Below are 20,301 nucleotides of genomic sequence, written 5' to 3' on the forward strand. Positions count from 1 at the left end.
GAAATTTCTTAATAAATATTCTGTTGATGCACCATCTTGTGATGCCACTGAAATGGAACAAATGCTTTTATTTTTTAAGCTTTACATAAAATTCCTCATTAATAGCTAAATGAGGTTCTTTATTTTCTCCTGTACAATTTCCCTTTGGTTTTGAGTTTTTTCAAATAAAAAACAAATCAAGGAAGAACCAGTAATCACTTTTTGCAAAAATTAAGCACTGTATATAGTCATTCATAGAACAAGAGAGAAACTAAGGAGAAACATTTAAAGTTAAGTCTACAACTTCATAAATCAAGCAATGTTTGGAGAGGAAAGGGAAAGGATACAGTTAGTTGGTTGAGGAATTTAAGGGTAGAAGATAAGCAAGACATACACCTAAAAAGAAATGAAGATACTATGGGGGGTTGGGGGGGGGCAAGTATTTAAGTATGGGGCCAAAGAGAAGTAATCCATAAAAGGTGCATCATTAGAAAGATGTTGGAGAATTATTTACACAATCCTATGAATTTACATTAAGCACTCAATTTAATTTTTCTTGTCTTCAGCCTAGCCAATGACAAAACAGTACAAAGAATTATTCTGAGGTTTTCTCACTTTAACAAGAATAAGTGACATATTCTTGACAATGGACACCATCCATTCATGGAAACACCAGTGCCCTTTTCTTGAACTCAACTAACCAAGACACAGAAAATTTAGTCAAATAAGTGATGTCTGTCAGCCTAGAGGCTCTCATCTCCCCTCTGGCTATGCCATTAAAGTCCCTCGAGACTATCACCCTCATCAGGCAACTACACATAGTAACATTCCACTGCCTCACAAAACTGCATGGTTTTTTTTTTTTTAATTAAAAAAACTTTTTTCAATTGCAGTTTACATTCAATATGATTTTGTTTTCGTTTCATGTGTCTATTACAGTGGCTAAACAACCATGTACTTTACAAAGCATCCCACCTGATACTGCCAGTACCCACCTGGCACCACACAGAGTTATCACAATATTACTGACTACCTTTCCTGTGCTGCACTGTACCCAACTGCTATTGTGGAACTAGCAACCCGTACTTCTCAGTCCTTTCACCTTTTCACCCAGCCCCCCGGCCCTCCTCCACTTTGGCAACCAGCAGTCTGTTCTCTGTGTCTATGAGTCTGCTTCTGTTTTCACAAAACTGCTTTAAAGGGTTTAGTTGAAAGAGACTGAAAAATCAAAGAACACAAAAAGCCTAACCTAAAGGGCTCCTGGTTTATCATTCCAAAGTATCTGGAATATTTTCACAAATGTTTTCTTCTAAAATGTACACTAGAGGATCAGACTGGGGTTATCAATATTTAGATAACAGATTTCATTATTATTCTCCTACTGAGTAAACCATACAAAAACGTACTTTTATACATATATTCCACAGTTATTTTCAGAGCTGGAGAAATTAGTATAAATATGATCTATAAAAGAGTTCCCCCTTTTAAATGTTGTGGGGGAAAATATTTTCTTAAAAAAACAGAATAAATACTTGTGAATGGTAGCATTACATAGGAGGGAGATAATAAGTCAGCATAATCTAAATCTCAACTCTGATAACCATTTGTCTCACTAGATAAGTATATTCTCCTTTCTCAAACAAAGGGATACTATGAAAAGATATAGTTATAATTTTTCATTTTACTTTTTGAGTCAATGTTTTTAGAAACTCGGTGGACCTCAAGAACTACAGAGTCTTGGAATAAAAGCAAATTGTTTTTGTGCTCTTCAAAAACATTCTACAGCTGGAATCAACAGAACATCAGCCACTCAGCAATATCCCAACTTTATAAGCTTGACTCCTTTAAAGATTAACTGCTGCCTCCAGCTAAACTTTGAAAACAAGGGGAAAAAAAAGACAAAACAAAACACCAAACTGCTATAATACTAGGACTAATTCTGACATGTTTATACTGTTTGTGAACAAAGTAAAAGAGAACTAGATATTTAAAAACTCAGATTTCCAAATTTAAATAAAGATGAAATCCAAGAAAAGCACAAGGAATGAAGGTTCCTCCGTTACTAAAATAACTAAAAACACACGTGAGACTGATACAATTTAGATGGCATCTGCCCAGAACCTTGGTCCAAATGGAAAGTTGACCTGAACTCATTTTCAAAACCAAAGGATTTAACTAGTCTCTGTAACACTCTACCTTATTTTTCTTGGTAATAACATCTCAAAGATTTCAGACCTTTTAGATCTCCCCGACCCCCCAAAAAAGTGTCTGCATTTATGATTAACTTATTTTCAACAAGACATGCCAATGGGGAAAAAATAGTCTTTTAAACAAAGGATGATGGGGATGGGTCAAGGGAATATCCATATGCAAAAAAATTACACTGAACCTTGATCTCACACAGCATACAAAAATTAATTCTAAGGCCCTTGCCGGGTAGCTCAGTTGGTTAAAACACTGTCCCGATACACGAAGTTTGCGGGTTCAATCCCCAGTCAGAGCACATACAAGAATGAACCAATGAATGCACGAATTAGTGGAACAACAATTCAGTGTTTCTCTCTCTCTTTCTAAAATTAATCCACAGAGAGAAACAAGATGGCGGAGGAGTAAGTGGAAGCTACACTAACTTCCTCCTAGAACTAGTCTGGATTTACAATGTAATTTTGGAGAAATCATCTGGAATAACGAACCGAACACCAGCTGGAGAGAAGTCTTATAACCACGGAGAGACAGAAAAGGCCGCTACATCACAACGTGACCGGTAGGGAGTGCGGAGACGTGGAAGGGCTGGCTGGGCTCCCACGGGTGGCAGCTGAAGGGGCTGAGAAACAGCTCAGCAGCCGGGGATTCCCCCTGAGAAGGGCAGGGTCTAAACCCCCAGCTGGGCTTCCCAGCCTACAGCGACAGAGTGGAAAGTAAAATAGTATCAGCTGTGAAAAGCGAAAAGCCACAGGCTTTCTTGCTAGCCGGAGAGAAACAGCAGGAGAAAAAGAGCTCTTAAGTGGATCACATACGAAAATATTTTGGCCACCACTTACCCTGGGCTCAAGCAGAGGGAAGGCAGAGAGGACTGGAGACACTTGGGGAGAATTTGGCACGGTGGCTTTGAGGGGAGAACTGGAGGAGCAGCTGACTGGGTCCCAGTGCTGACTCATCCCCAGTACTGCGGGTAGACCATTCCCCTCCAAGTGGCGTCAGCCTGAGGGGAAGCAAAAGCCCTGCCTACAGGAATTAAGCTGCCACACCCACAGTCCTTAAGCCTGACAGCTAATCACAGATTGAATAGATTAACAATCAAAGAAGACAGACAACAGCAGTAGATCCCTGGAAGTCTCCAACAGGCTGCCTAGGGCCAGACTGGTACATGATCTGACGCCACCAGAGGCAGATCCAGGAAGTGCAGATCATTCCAAGAAGCACCAACAAACAATAGGAGTCAAAAAAATGGGGAGACAGAGAAACAACCTCCCATCAAAAGGAAAGGTAGAATCCCCAGAAAGAGTGCTAAATGAAATAGAGGGGAGCCAACTATCAGATATGGAATTCAAAACATGGATTATGGAGAAGCTGAATGAGCTCAGCGGAAACTTCAAAGAACTCCAGAAAAACTACAAGGAACTCACAGAAAATTACGTGAGCATGAAAAAGGACATAGAAGCTATCAATAAGAGCCAGGAGGAAATGAAAAATACGATCTCTGAATTGAAGAACACAGTAGAAGGAATTAAAAGCAGGCTAGAGGAAGCAGAAGATCGGATCAGCGAGCTGGAGGACAACCTACACAAAAACTCCCAGACAATGCAACAAAATGAAAAAAGACTGAACAAGACTGAAGAGGTTCTAAGACAGCTGCAGGACAACATGAAACGTAATAATATCCGTATCATAGGAATTCCAGAAGGAGAAGAAGAAGAGCAAGGGATAGAAAACCTCTTTGAAAAACTAATGACAGAAAACTTTCCTAACATGACGAGAGAAAGAGTCACGCAAGTCCAGGAAGCACAGAGGGTCCCAATGAAGATGAACCCCAACAGGCCCACTTCAAGACACATCATAATTAAAATGCCAACATTCAAAGACAAAGAGAGAATCCTAAAAGCAGCAAGAGAGAAACAACTAATAACATACAAGGGAGCTCCAATAAGGCTATCATCAGATTTCTCAGCAGAAACACTACAAGCCAGAAGGGAATGGCAAAAAATATTCCAAGCAATGAAAAACAAAGGCCTACAACCAAGAATACTCTACCCAGCAAGGCTTTCATTCAAAATGGAAGGTGAAATAAGGAGTTTCCAAGACAAAAGAAGGCTAAAAGAATACATCTCCACCAAACCAGCATTGCAAGAGATGCTAAAGGGTCTGCTTTAAGAAGATGAAGAAACAGAGAGACAGAGAGGAACACGAGTACAAAGGGGGAAAATGACAATGAATAAGTACTGAAAGAAAGAAGGAACTTCTACCATTTGCAACAACATGATTGGAACTAGAGAGAATTATGCTTAGCGAAATAAGCCAGGCAACAAAAGAAAATTACCTTATGCTGTCACCTGTTACAGGAAACTAATGAACAACACAAACAAATGAGCAAAATTGAACCAGAGGTATGTAAACAAGGAATAAACTAACAGTAACAAAGGGGGAGATGGGAGGGAGAGAAGGGATAAGAAGGGGAAGGGTCTAGTCAAAGAACATGTATGAATGACCCATGGACATGGACAACTGGGTGGGGACTGACTGTGGGGGGGGGGGCAGGGTGCAGGGAAGCAAGAGGGGGAAAAAAAGTGAGACAACTGTAGTGGAAAAACAAACAAACAGAAAATTTTTTAGTGGGGGGAGAATAAAAATATAAAGAATAGAAATGCAAGTTCAGTGAATATTAGAAGGACAAGGATTTTCCTTCCGATAAGACAGTCCTACAGATTTAGAGACTTGTATGTGGGTTATGTTACATAAATTAACATGTGTTTTCTGTTTTCAAAGGGCATAAGCCTACAATCTCATTACCTGAGTGATTATCTGTATGCATAGGCCTCACTTAATCCTGTCTGCATTGCTGCCTCCTGAGACTCAATGGTTTGGCTGAACTAAGTGGCTGGGTTGGTGAAGAACGGGGTGGTCTGTGGGCTTCACTTTAAAACTGGTTTCTCTTTTCTATCCTAATGGCTTGGACAGAAAAAGCCCAGAGGCCTGAGATGGGGGAAACCTAAAATATTTCCCTCAGTCCAAAATAAGTATAATGGGCAAAAGGGTTTTGGACAGGTGAGATGTACCTGGCACACCTTCCTCCAAAGAAGCCCTTCTTTTCCCTAATGTGGGACATTGAAAAATTAATACCTGTCTTTTGTCATCTAGTGGTTACGGATTAAATGATGTCCTTTAACCCTGTTGCCCCCAGAATACAACAAGGATGCCAGCCTGTCAAACCAAGCATGCCGTTGTCCAGAGACAGCCAACCAACCTGGAGTCTGCACGATCCTTCCCCTTGTGGGAAGGCCACCCTCCCCTCCACATCCCCACTCTTATTAGGGATTTCTTGACCCACGGGTAGGTAGGACGACGACCATGTCCAGCTTGAAGCAGCTAGAGGAGCCCGAGACCTTCATCCATTGTCCTTTATAAGATTGTAAAGGGTCTTAAGTCTGAGAGGGAGGAATTGTTATTTTTTATTGTTAAAATATTTAACTAATTAATTAATTAATTTTAAAAAAAGAAGAAGAAGAATATATGAAAGGGTGAGGCGGGAGAGCTTGTATGTACGACCCATGGGCATGGACTTGGAGAGGGGATTGTTGGGGAAGGGGGGTGCTGGGCGGAGGGGAGCAAAGGGGAAAAAAAAATTGGAACTATTGTAACAATATAATCAATAAAATATACTTAAAAAAAAAAAATAAAAAAATAAAATAAAATTAATCCACAAATAACTTTTTTAATTAACTCTAAATGAGTCAAAGATTTGAATTAAAAAGCCAAAAGTATTAACCTCTTGGAACAAAATATAGTGGTATATATTCATAATCTTAGGTTAGACAATGCTTTCTTAGATATGGCACCAAAAATAACAAGTGATAAAAGAAAAAAAAAAATGGATAAATTGGACTTCATCAAAACTAATCTTTTGTGTCTCAAAGGACACCACCAAAAAAGAGAAAAGACAATTCTCCAAAATCACTTCTTATTTTTAAAGTGGTATATGAGGGGGGACCCCAAGATCATGGAATTATCCTCTGGAGGGTGGGCCCCTTGTAGGTACAGGCTTCCACCACTAGGTGAGTGTTCTAGGAACCCATCTGTATCAATGTACCAGCTGGCATTGTTGTGAGAGGCTGCGTTCAGCTTCAGTGAATTTTTTTTTTTTTTTGAAGACTCTTTCAACGCATTTGCCCACTTCATGATGGGTGATTTACAAGTGCACCTGCCCACACCGTGCTGAGTGTTCAGCAGTTTTTAACCAAAACACCCCCTATTCAACCAATCTCACCCCAAGCAACTTTGTTTCCCTGAGATGAAAAATGTCCTCAAAGAGAAACATTTTGCCAATGTGGAAGAGGTGAAACAAAAAACGGCAGAAGCACTAAAAGGCATCAAAATCGATGAGTTCAGAAAATGTTCGAAGCAGTGGAAAAAACATCTTGATAGGTGTACTGCATCAAATGGAGAGTACTTTGAAGGTGGCTGAAGTTTAAACATGTAAGAATAAATACACAATTTTTTACAAATAACGTCAGGGTCTCCCCCCCAACCCATACTGTAAAAAATCTAGAAAAGACTATGAACACACTCTGCAGGAAGACATATAAGCACAAAAAATATTAACACTTCATAGATTTGTTTGACCATCTGACAGCTGATTAATGACATTAAAGTTCCATGAGCGTTGATTTTTTTTTTCATGCTTATGAAACACCATGAATTGAAGAGTACTGCCATTTTAAGGCTGATTGGGTGGGAATTAAGTGCAGCGAATAAGAAATTTGTAAGTTAGTTCGTTGCACACATTCACCAAGTGTTCACTATGTATTGGGCACCTGACTGTGAAAACATGGCTGCCTAGTTCACTGCACACAAATCAGAAACCAAAAGAACAGGAATAGATTTAACTTTTAACTTGAACTGGGCTTAGATCTCACATTAATCTTCCAAAAAAGTTTTCACAAATTTGCTCCTAAACATAAAAAAGCACCTCTTTCCAAAATTAAAAATAATTCTGTATTTTAAATATCCTTTAAACTCATTCCTTAGATTTCTTATTCTTCATTAACATAAAGGAAGAATACATACTAAGAAATAACATTAGGACTATAAGGTATATATTTCCCTCTTCAAAGTAAAAATGGGAAATGGAAAGACTGACTTACTGTATAATCCTTTGGTCTCTCTGGAGACTTCATATCTACTTTTCAATTTAAGCACAGTGGAAATGACTGCTAATGACATCTATCAGTCTTTGTCTTTTGTTTTCTTAATCATACATGGGTTTTGGATTTCCACATCAGACAGCTGCTCAACGCCACCTTTTCTGTACAGCCAAACACAAAGGTGTCTCCTTTCTCATCACATTGGCTGCGTTCCCTTCCCAGTTATCTATCAGCTCTCTTTACCTGATCCTTCTACCCTTTGGCACAAATTCCCAAGATGCTTTCTCTGATGGACACAGCTGTCTCTGCTAATTTTACAGTCCTGATTCATACATAACTAAGGTACTCACAATTGTATTACACAAGAGCTTTTCAAAGTATTTTAGAAATTAAATGTTTGCATAACCAAAACAATATCCTCACAGAGCAAAGGAACAGAATTGAGAATCCAAAAACAAACCTACATGTACACGGGCAACTAATTTCCAACAAAGGATCCAAAAACACAACGGAGAAAAGAAAACCTCTTCAATAAATGGTGTTGAGAAAATTGTAAAGTCACATGCAAAAGGATGAAACTGGACAGCTATTTGTCATCATACACAAAAATTAATTCAAAATGGATCAGAGACCTAAAAATTGGCCAGAAACGATAAAATATGTAGAGGAAAACATAGGTATTTTTAACTAAGGTGAACATTTTATTGTATTTAATAAACATTTTTTATTTCTGGTTCTGGTAAATGATTAATACCTTGTTTATTTTAATTAAGTTGATTTTTTTCCCCTGTTAATTTTAGCTCTTTAAAGTTAAATATTCCTATAATCATGATACCATTTTTGTTTCACAATTGTCTTTTATCCTGACTGTATTTACGATGTTTGTACCCTGTAATTATGTTTTATTTTTTTGTGTAGTTGAGTTTATCAATCTTTCTTCCAGTCTCATATAAATTATTTCATATTTTCTTCTAGTCTATTATCATTTCATATCCTACATTTACATCTTTTTACCTCTTTAGCCTTTAAAAAATAATAAAGGCCAGAGGGAAGGATCCTGGAAGGCAGGAAGGCAGGAAGAAAGGAGGGAAGGAGGGAAGGAAAGAAGGAAGGGAGGAAGAGAAGGAAGAAAGGGGGGTGGGGGGAACAACAGCTCTGTGTTCCTGAATTGATTTGAAAAAGTGAAAACAACTACCAAGAAATACAGACTCTAAGAATAAAATTAAAATGAAGTCCCAACAGAAATGTCTGACTTTGCAGAAGCCAAGACACACATCTTTGACAAACAATAAACAGTAGAAGATTATTGATAAGATGTAAAGACAAATGCTCAGGAAAACCTGGCATCTGAATCTAGCTGAAACGTTCATAATTTGTTCTGATTCACTTCTCTGTAGCCCGCATACTTGAATGAAATAGCTAGATTCACACATGGTTCCTTAGGTCTATTTCTCTCATTGTTTTAATTATGACGCTGAGCAATACAAACATAAGGTAATATATTAGTGCTTAAGGCCTTTATAAGAAAAAAGGATTAAAAGCTAAAATAAGCTATGCAATATACAAAGATCCCCTTTTTATGTATATGCTACATCTGTGAATTAAAATGTTAACAAAAGTATACTTCCCAAAACTTTTTTAACATAGAACAGAAGATCCTGTCTAATCATCTACATTTAATAATTATTAAAGCATCAATAAGTTTCCGATCAGCATAAAATAACTGACTAAAAACTGGATTAATGTACTCATTTGTTCAAGAAATATTTAATAAGAACCTACATTGTGTCAGCCAGTGTCCTAGGTACTGGAGATACTAATGTACATTTGGGAATGGTGTACATTAGGCTTTGTGATAAAACAAAAATATCTCAGTGAATATGATCTACATTATTATCTTTGTAGATCTCTGAGAGAAATTATTACAATCTCAAGGAGATGATATGTCGTATTCTCCATGTTTTACAAAATTATCAATAAACTATGTATTATAATGGATTATATTGTTACATATACTATAACATTTAGTACATAATATATGCAATTACATGTAGACTATAATGCATTAATTATACCAAGAACATGAACTCTTATCAGAAAGAAATAATGTCTACTGCTCAGTGCTTAAAACATAGTAGGTATTGGGTAAACACCTGATGAATAAGTGTGTAAATAGTTGTGATTTTTAAGGAGATGTAGCAATATGAGTGGGATTGCTGGGTCATAACAAAACTGAGATCTACTCCAACAGAACTATGTCTGAGCACATACCTATCAACTCTGGAAAAACAGCTATAGCTTCAATAATGAGCTGTAGAAGTTAAAACATAAAAAACAAGAGTGAAAGCTACTGTTTTACTAGACTATAGTATTTTTAAAAATTCTAACTCCAGACTTCCTTCAGAATCAATTTCTGCTGGGATTTCCATTCTTCTGTCCTGCCCTAGCCTATTTCCCTTAAAAAAAAAAATTAATCTGTGTGAGTGTGTGTGTGTGTGTGTGTGTGTGTGTGTGTGTGTGTAGCTGCAGAGTCTATGCTTATTTTTGCACTTTTGGGCAGTAGTTGAAGTTTTGGGAAGTGGGTGAAAGAAGGAGGGAAAGAGCCAGATACAAACATTTCATCCAGTTTCAAATTCCTCAGGTATGATAATACAATCACCTCAAGCATGTTACGATAACTAAACAACTGCTTTGAAAGTGCAACACTGTTATACAAACCTAAATTAAACACAGCTACTCAAGGAGAATATATAGGAAAATGAGGAAAATGTGGTGTGGTTTGAAAATGAAATACTATAAAAGAACAGTACTAAAGAAGGCATCCACAGAAACAAAGGAATATCCTAATAATTAAATATCATGAAAATGATGTTATGATTACAATTAGTTTGCTGATTCTAACAAGTAAATACTATAAACTCAAATGCTTATGATAGAAAATATATCAAGTTTTACATACTTGTGACAAAAAATTTTTTTGTGAAAGTACAGCTATCAAAGGCAGCGATTTTCTCCTGCAATACTACAACGAGGATCCTAAAATTAGAGAGAAAAACACATAAAAGGAAATGTTGAGTGTGAAATTCTATAAATTGAATCATAAAAAGTTAAATCATCTAGATTTAAATGATTATCATTTAAAAAATAATCAAAATACACATTAGAGAAAGAAAAGTGACAGAGAACAAACTACATCTTCACTCATTGTAAGTCATATAAATCTATCTTCATTAAGAATGTATGATATCAATAAATGGATGGCTATTTACTAAAAGTGTTTTTCCACTTCTGGCTCAAAAGCCATGGAATTAAACATAAAATGGATTTATATAACTTGTCACTTAAAATTACCACTGAATTTCCCAATACAAAAGCAAAACAGAGAAAGAAAACTCAGACAACTATTGTTCAATGTAAATGAGTCTTTTCTGATTGACTCAATATATTAAAATTTAATCAGACCCTTTATAAATATATTTCTCTCAAAGCCCAAGATTTATAAAAAATTAGGAAAATAATTTAGTTATAAATTTTTTAAACTAAAATTCCTAAAATACATCCCAGGTAAAGTTATTTTATAAACTACATTTTAGAGTACTGCTTTTTGCAAGACATTAATATAGGAGCCAACTTTCAAAGTTATATTTTAAACCAAAGATAATTATTGCTCAATATTTAACATACAGTTTATTTTTAAAAATTTGAGGAATATAAATCTGAGTAACATGCTAATGACGACTGGGGGAAAAGTTACACTGAACATGCATGTTTTATTAATCCTTAACACAGCTGACAACACATAAATGATTCTGTCATGGCACTTAATATAAAAAACCAACCAATCATCAGACCGAGGTTAAAAGGCTTAGGGAATCCATAATAAGAAAGTGAAAAACTCAAATAAGGGAAAATGCAAAAAACACAAATCAGGGATTAAAAGGTTTTATATAATCCAGTAGCCCCTCCTCAAAACATAGCAATACACAAAATTTCCAACAGGAAGGTTTAATTATGAATACTGTAAGTTCAAAAGACTAATTATACCACACATATGATTTGCAAACACAAATGCAAACTTAACCAGGAAAAGACCTGACCAATCAGATTTGACTTTGTATGAAGCAAAGTATAAGCAGTATCCTTCAATCCACGTGATATCTTTTCCCCTAACCTTCATCTCACTTGAATTTACACAAATTCTAATGTAAAAATCAATTCCAATATATTACATAATGAATCCAACTCAAGAGGCTTTTCTGTTAGAACGTATCTTCATGTAGTTTTTCTTTAAAACAATACAAGTAAAAAAAACTTGGCAACATCAGCCAAATATCCTAGAATTTCATTTCTACTTTCATAAATTACTCTCCTCTCTACTATGACTCCTACTGAGAAGTTTCATAATTATTTAGGATGAGCACACTGTCTATAAAAAGTAAACCATTTTAATTTTCAAGGGTATTTTATATTTCTTAAAATATTAAATACATTCATTATTTCATGGCCAAAATTCTTAAAACATAAACACAGAAATATTTGTTGTGAGAAAAGCCAACCTTTACTATTTCCCTGTGCATCATCCAAAGCACGACACTTCGAACAAGTGCGGAATTGAGAAAAACCCAGTTTTGCCCTTCATATCCTTTGCAGCAACTTTTTAAGATAATGTAAGAAATACTATTTTAAAAATGTAAGTTCACTTTTTTCTGTTTTCTGGTATACTTATGTATTTGTAACATAAGCAAATTCTGATCTACAAATCTTTGGCTAAAAAAAAAAAATAGGTAATTCACTTTGTGATACACAAAGAGAAGAGCTTTCATTACAATTTTCCTGGTTAAATATACTAGCTACAGGACCCAGCTATTCAATAATGTTGACTTTGAATAATTTGATAACTCACTGGATAATAACATTATCCCAACAATATTTCTCTTATTTTCTATCATTTTGTGTGATATTACTGAATTTTAAATATGCATGACAATTAGATCTTCATTATGAACTGTATACTACCATGGAATAGCTTTTCTTTGTCCTGTATCAATTCAAACACATTTATCATTATTATCAAAGTCCATGTGTTCTTTAGTTTGTAGTTATCAGATATGTCTAAGCTTCCTATTACATTCAACCTTTCTGAGTCACTTTCTGAAATATCCCTTTAAATCATAACCTGAGGCTTTGATTGATTATAAAATTTATTTTATATTGACACAGCATAAAATATTTCATTTTCAATGATCTGTGCATTCACTTTTCAATGCGATGAAAGAATTACAATTTGCATCATACCATTGTAGGGGTTCAGTTTAAATGTACAGGTCAAGTGTTGACTTATAGAATTAACATCCCTTTCTCCTTCAATGTGTTGTACTTAAATAAATTAATTCTTCATTATTACTTGGTCAGGTAGAATTTCAACCCATTTCTGAAAATTTACCTAGAGATATTAACAAAACAGATCTTAACGAAGGGAATTTTATCTAGTTCCTGTGTTAGCTCAATTACAGTCTTAAGGAATAAGGAAAAAAGCGTTTTTTGTAGTTCAGATATGCTTTGTTTTGATGAATGCTAAAAGGAAAATTACATTTCATATCATAAACCAGTAAACACAGAAGCACATACATTATATATATTAAAAAGTTAAATGATACATATAAAATCATTCTGCATAACCTTTGTATGTTTGCTCAGATACTTTCTATCCTTTTCCATTTCATTTTTAAAACTCTGGTTATGAGTCACTAAACTTAATTCACAAATCAAAACTGGGTCAAGACTAGAAATTTGAAAATATTCATTAAGAAATCTTAAGAGCTATTCCATTTAGCAGAATGGAGAAGGTGTTTTTGCAACAGTTTTAAAAAATAAACCAAAGAGAGTCAATGATATTAATAGAGCTCTACATGCCCAGGAGGTATGTTACCTGGCACAAGAAACACATGAAAAATGCTTACCGTTTATTGCAATGAAGATCATAGATAGGAGTTTTAAACTGAATGGACTTGACCATCTCCCCAGTACGAAGTGAATATAGATCCACACAACAGTAAGGTGGGCTAGTGCTAAAAAAAAAAGAAAAGAAAAGAAAAAGAAAGAAAAATGCCATTATTTTTCAAAAGGTGTGAGGCCTCCATATTTTCCTATTAAAATAATTTAAAACCCCTTATTAACATAAGAAAATTGATTTGAGCTGTTAAAAGAAATCATAATATATCCCAATCAACTCATTTCAGAAATGCAAAATTAGAGAAAGAAGAAACAATAAAATTAATTCACTAATTTACTAATATACAAAAGGAAAATCCTAGAATTATAATAAAGCAGAAAATATTTGATAAAATTAAAAGCCTACTTATTAATCTGATAAAAAATAACAACCTTAAAACTAACAAAAACTAGTAATCATTTATAATGGTAAAATACTGAAAGATTTTACCCTAAAACCTGGAATTAGGCAAGAATACTCATTATTGCCAATTCTATTAAATATAGTTTGGAAGGTCTGAAAATAAGGCACGAAAAGAAATTACTACAAGGAAGAAATGAAACTGCCATTATTTGCTGGTAACGTGATTGTATTAAGTATAAAAACTAATACTACGAACCACTAGAATTAGAAATAATATATCAACAATTGAATCTTAAAAAACCAACTAAGCAAACAAGACCAGAGACAGAATCATGGATACAGAGAGCATTCTGATGGTTGCCAGATGGGAAGAGGGTGCAGGAGAATGGGTGAAGAGGTGAGGGGATTAAGAAGTACAAAAAGGTAGTTACAGAATAGCCATGGGGATGTAAAGTACAGCATAGGAAATGGAGCAGCCAAAAAACTTATAGGCATGACCCATGGACATGAATAATGGTTGGGGGATTGCCTGAGGGAATGGGGAGTGCTGGGTGGAAGGGGGGCAAAAGGAGAAAAATCAGAACAACTGTAATAACATAATCAGTAAAATACAATAAAAAAGAAATGATATATGAATTAACCAAGGTCACTAAAAAGAATAGCATCTATATTTTTTTAAATTAAAGACAATTACAAAATAAAACTTTAAAACAATATAATACATTGAATATATTAATATCCTGAATACCCTGGAATAAATCTAAGGAAAAATTTCAGTATGTTTACACAGAAAAGGAACAAAACCAGACCAAATTAAATGGAAGTGCATAGCATAGGCTGACAGACTTTCTAAACTGATAAAAGTTCAACCCTAATCAAAAATCTACCAAGAATGAGACCTCATTCTAAAATGTGTATGGATGCATTCCACTAAAGACATATTGTAAAGGTATAATAATTAAGATGCTGTTTTTGACTCCAGAACAGATGGAGACATTACTGTTTTCACCTTTAGAATTAGAAAAAGAAGAGCAAGTAAAATCCCATGAAAATAGAATTTTCAAATTCTATCAACCATTTAAGCAAAAAAGTTTAGATAGCCCAAACACACTCTTTCAGAAGGTAGGAAAGGAGATGCTCTTCTCATCCTATTCAACAATGAGAGGCTAATTTTAAATTTTTGTGAAAAGATGCAAAACATGATCAGGGGACTTTACATGTATGGGACTTACTAGTTAAGCTACATAACTAAGGCTGCATGAGATATCACCTCACACTTATTAGAATGTCTATTATCAAAAAGTAAAAAGTAAAAATGGAACTGCCTATGACCCAGGAATTTCACTTCTAAGTATAAAACCAAAAAAACACAAAACACTAATGCAAAAGAAATATGCACCCCTCTGTTCATTGCAGCATCATTTACAATAGCCAAGATATGGAAACAACCCAAGTGCCCATCAATAGACAAGCAGATTTTTAAAAAGCTGTGGTACATATAGTACAATGGAATATTATTTGACCATAAAAAAAGAATGAAATCTTACCACTAGCGACAGCATGGGTGACCTAGAGGCTATCATGCTAAGTAGAATATGTCAGTCAAAAAAGACAAACGCCATATGATATCACTTATATGTGAAATCTAAAGAACAATATGCCTATAAATGAATAAACAAAACAGAAACACACTCATAGATACAACAAACAGACTGATGGTTGCCATAGGTTTGGAGGATTGAGAGAAAAAGGTGAAGAGTTTGATAAGTACAGATTGATATTTACAAAATAGTTATGTGAATGTAAAGTACAGCATAGGAAATATGCTCAATTTCGGCAGCCGTCCATCTCGAGAGACGATGGTGTAGCTTCTTAAGAGTCTATCTGCACCGCCGAGAATGGTTGTGCAGTCCGACTCGGGAGTGACACGGTATCTGTCTCCTCCCGTGTTGAATCGACATCTTGCGATGATGCTGGAGTGTCCTCTCCAGTGAAGCTGAAGCTACAGAGCCTGGGCAGGGTGATATGGAGGGTCTGCTGTTGCCCATGCAGCAGACCCCCCCTCTCTTCGCAGCTGAAGGGTCCAAGGGAAAGACGGAGTCAATACAGCTTGGCTTCAGGTGCGCCGCAGGAGTTGCCGGTGTTGACTACAACGTCAAACCGCCTTAGGGACTCCGGCTCCGGATTTTCTGTCGGGGTTTACTCCCTTAGCCTTTCCCCTGAAGAGGTATGCCGCAAGGCAGCGGAGGTTTTTTGGAGTCAGAGTTTTCCTTCTCTGAAATATGCTCAATAATATTGTAATAACTATGTATGGTGCCAGGTGGGTACTAGAAATATAGGGGGAACACTTTGTCAAGTACATGATTGTCTAACCACTATGCTGTATACCTGAAACCAATACAAAATAATACTGAATGTAAACTATAATTGAAAAAATTTTTAATTAAAAAAATTAAAAATTAATGTTGGCCCTGCACAAATATCTCAGTTGGTTAGAACATCATCTGGATATATCAAGGTTATAAGTTCAATCCCCAGTAGGGCACATACATGAATCAAACAATGAATGTATAAATAAATGAAACAACAAAATCAATGTTTTTTTCTTTCGCTAAAATCAACAAATTAAAATTTTTTTTAATAAATAAATGTTGGCGAGAGCATGGAGAAAAGAGAATCCTTGTACACAGTTGGTAGGAATGTAAATTTGTACAGCCACTATGAAAAACAATATGAAGCTTCCTCAAAAAAATTTGTAATTTGTTATTCATAATAACAAAAACAGCTAAATGCTAAACAACAAGTGAATGGATAAATACATTGTGACATATTGATGCAACAGACTATTGCCAGGGTCCAATGAAGGAGAGAAACTCGTCGTCGTCGGCAGCCGTCCGTCTCGAGAGACGATGGTGTAGCTTCTTAAGAGTCTATCTGCACCGCCGAGAATGGCTGTGCAGTCCGACTCGGGAGTGACATGGTATCTGTCTCCTCCCGTGTTGAATCGACATCTTGTGATGACGCTGAAGCTACAGAGCCTGGGCAGGGTAATATGGAGGGTCTGCTGTTGCCCATGCAGCAGACCCCCCCTCTCTTCGCAGCTGAAGGGTCCAAGGGAAAGACGGAGTCGATACAGCTTGGGTTCAGGTGCGCCGCAGGAGTTGCCGGTGTTGACTACAACGTCAAACCGCCTTAGGGACTCCGGCTCCGGATTTTCTGTCGGGGTTTACTCCCTTAGCCTTTCCCCTGAAGAGGTATGCCGCAAGGCAGCGGATGTTTTTTGGAGTCAGAGTTTTCCTTCTCTGATGTACCCTGACTGGAAGATCGAACCAGCGACACTTAGCTCGCAGGCCGACGCTCAATCCACTGAGCTAAACCAGCCAGGGCAAAGGAGAGAAACTATATAGATACAAAGTGGCATGAGAAACTTTTTTTTTGGGGGGGGGGTGTTGCTGGGTCTTGAGTATGCTGGGTACTTACACAGCTGTTTACAATTGCTAGCAAAACCTGAATTTCAATCTCTAAAATTTACACAAAGCAAAAATTCTTTTCTTAATGTGCCCAACTAATTAAACCCATCCTCTGCTGAGAAGCAATGAGTTAATAATGAATAAAATTTAACATTTTGCCAGACCAGCTGGGAAGGAAAAAACAGCTTGTCACCTTCAATTAGCAGCTCATTACAGTTACTGGTACACTAGAAACAAATTCTCATCATTTCACTGGCATCCATACATGTCACAACTGAGATTCTTCCTGCAGAAAGCCTTCAATACAAGTAGACAAAACAAATGCAATGAGGGCTGTCCAGAGTTGACTGAACAAGACTTGATAGAACTAAAAACTATTTATATGTGGGGGAAAACCTCTTATTCAATGCCTAATAGAAAGATAACTCTTTAAAATAAGAGTTTTCAGGAAGTCACACATTCATAAAAGAGTCCCGCTATCAGCCAACAGCACAATTGTGTATATGCATGACATATCCTTTTGTTCTCTACTTTCTCTCTTTTTAAAAGCCTTGGCCATTTCCCTGGGACACAAGACAATCTTAATTTTCTTCATGGGAAGGCTGATGAGAAAGCTCTCCATAACATCAGCAGTACGCATGCCTCGTAACAGGAAGGACACATGTTATACCAAAATATACAGACATAAGATAAGCTTTTACTTTGTACTCTAGTATCCACTAAACACTAACGCAAGAAAATAAGACAACTGAAATTACATATCAGAGTAGAATGAAGAAAAACTAAAACATCAATTAAACTTAACCAACTTACAGAAGAATCTCCACCCAACAAAAGCACTTTCCTCTGAAGTGCACATAAAACATTCAACCGGATACACTATATGTTAACCATAAAAGAAGTCTCAATACATTTAAAAACAACGAAGGTCAAAAATATGTGGAATTAAATAATAAACTCTGAAACAATCAACATTACATTAATAAGATGAAGTGGAAAAACTATATGATAATCTCAACTGTTCAAGAAAAAGCATTGTCCAAAATTCAACATCCTTTCATGATAAAAACACACAAGAAGCTAGCAATAGAAGGAAATTTTCAAATATGATAAAGAGCATTTATGAAACCACAGCTAACGTTATATTAAAAGGCCTAAGACTGACTGTTTTCCCTCCAATATCATGAACAAGAAAAAGATGTTCACTTTCAACACTGCTATTAAACATTATATTGAAAGATCTAGCCAAAGCAATTGGGTAAGAAAAAGAAATTACATGCTTCTAAATTAGAAAAGAATTAAAATTATCTGTAATCGCTGATAACACAATCCTAGTAAGAACGTCTCAAAAAATCTACAAAATAGTACTAAAACTGATAAATTCAGAAGTTACAGGATATAAGACCAACATACATAAACCAGCAATTATCAATCCAAAAGAGAAATTAAGAAACCAGTTTCATTTACAATTGCCAATGTTTACTCTATTAAAATTTTCACAGAAAATCTTATTTTGCAGACGTGAAAAGTAAATGAAATTTCAAAGACCCCAAACAAAGCAACATTAAAACACTGTGATACTGACATAATATTAGGCAAACCAGAAATAAATCCATAATCATATAGAAAACTAATTCTTGAAAAAGTTACCTACTATATTAAATGGGAAAAGAATAGTACATTACAAGAAATGGTGCTGGAAAAACTGGAAGTCCATATGCAAAAGAATGAAGTTGGACTCATCATATGTAACAATTATATCAAAATAGATTAAAGACCTAAATAAAAGAGCTAAAACTATAAACTAAGAAAAAATGTAGGGCTAAATCTTCATGATCTTGGATTTGGCAATAGTCTTAGATATGACACCAAAAGCAAAAGCAACAAAAGGAAAAACAGACAAATTGAACTACATCAATATTAAAAACTTCTGTAAACCAAAGGGCAGTACCAAAAAAGTGAAGACACAAACTAAAAAATATGAGAAAACATTTACAAATCAAGTATCAGATAAGGGTCTGGTATCACCAATATATTGAGAACTCTAAATATTCAAGAAGAAAACAACCCAATTAAAAGATAAGCAACGGACACATGAATACACCTTTCTCCAAAGAATATATACAAACTGAAAATGAGCCCATAAAAAGATGCTCAATATCATTATTCATCAGGACAATGCAATTCAAAACTACAATGAGCCACCCTTCACACCCACTATGTTGGTCACAATAAAACAACTTAAAAAGAGCAACCGTTGACAAAGATGAGGAGAAAGCAGAATTCCAGTCCTTTGCTGGTGGGAATGTAAGTGGAAAACAGGGTGGTGGTTCCTCACAAAGCTAAGCACAGAATTACCATATGGCCCAGTAAGTCCCCTCCTAGGTGTGTGCTTACAATGCCAGACAATGGCAGTGTGACTGGGAGGGTGGGGAGGAGCCCAAGGAGAGCACAAAAGTGAGAGAGTCACAGAGGATCAAATTCCACAGAGTATGTGCAATACTGGGAGAGACAGGGAAAGTAATTGGAACTAGCTATGGTCAGGATTCTAAATAGAAAGCTGAAAAGAATTCTTTTAACACACTTTCTATTTTCTATTACCATATAGGCAGGCAGTATTTTAACCCCAGAAGTTAAGAGCAGAGTCACAGAGGCCCGGCCCGTACCCCTACATATGATACATTATCCTTACTTCATCAGTGATTACAAGTTTCCTAATGAATTTACCAAATGCATCATGGTTCCCACAATAATAAATCTGAAATTCCCTTGCAATTAAAGCTCTTCTATTACAAAAGGTTATTATCCAGTGATCCATGATTAAAGAGCGGTAGGATATACCTATCATTAACTTCTGTTAAAGAATCAGAATAATCAGAGAACTGGTTCCAAAGTAGAAAAGCATACACTGAAAAATCTAAGCCACTGGCAGTTGTTTAACACTTCATAATTATTTATAAATAAAGCATACTAAAGTAAACATAAAGAAGAATGTACACATTGAAGGTGAACACCTTGTTCAATTTTCATAAATAGACATATGTTAAATCCCCCCAGATGGAAAAAACAATTTCCAGTACCTCAAAAATGCTCCTCATGCCCCCTTCAATTCACTAGTCCCCACCCTCCCTAATGGCAT

General features: G+C 35.8%; 1 protein-coding gene across 12 annotated transcripts in view; it reads right to left on the reverse strand.

The window, feature by feature from the left end:
• BCAS3 (BCAS3 microtubule associated cell migration factor) overlaps positions 1-20,301 on the reverse strand; it is a 489,419-nt gene that overhangs the window by 373,340 nt on the left and 95,778 nt on the right. For all 12 annotated transcript variants that reach the window (XM_090257347.1, XM_090257345.1, XM_090257343.1 and 9 more), the window contains 2 exons: positions 13,298-13,405; positions 10,297-10,373 (listed from right to left, as the gene is read on the reverse strand). In XM_090257347.1, coding sequence (XP_090113473.1) covers positions 10,297-10,373; positions 13,298-13,405 — 185 coding nt within the window. The remainder of the gene's footprint in view (positions 1-10,296; positions 10,374-13,297; positions 13,406-20,301) is intronic.

Source organism: Furipterus horrens, unplaced genomic scaffold, assembly GCF_987537825.1.
Source record: "Furipterus horrens unplaced genomic scaffold, mFurHor1.1.pri manual_scaffold_11, whole genome shotgun sequence".
NCBI classification, from domain to species: domain Eukaryota; kingdom Metazoa; phylum Chordata; class Mammalia; order Chiroptera; family Furipteridae; genus Furipterus; species Furipterus horrens.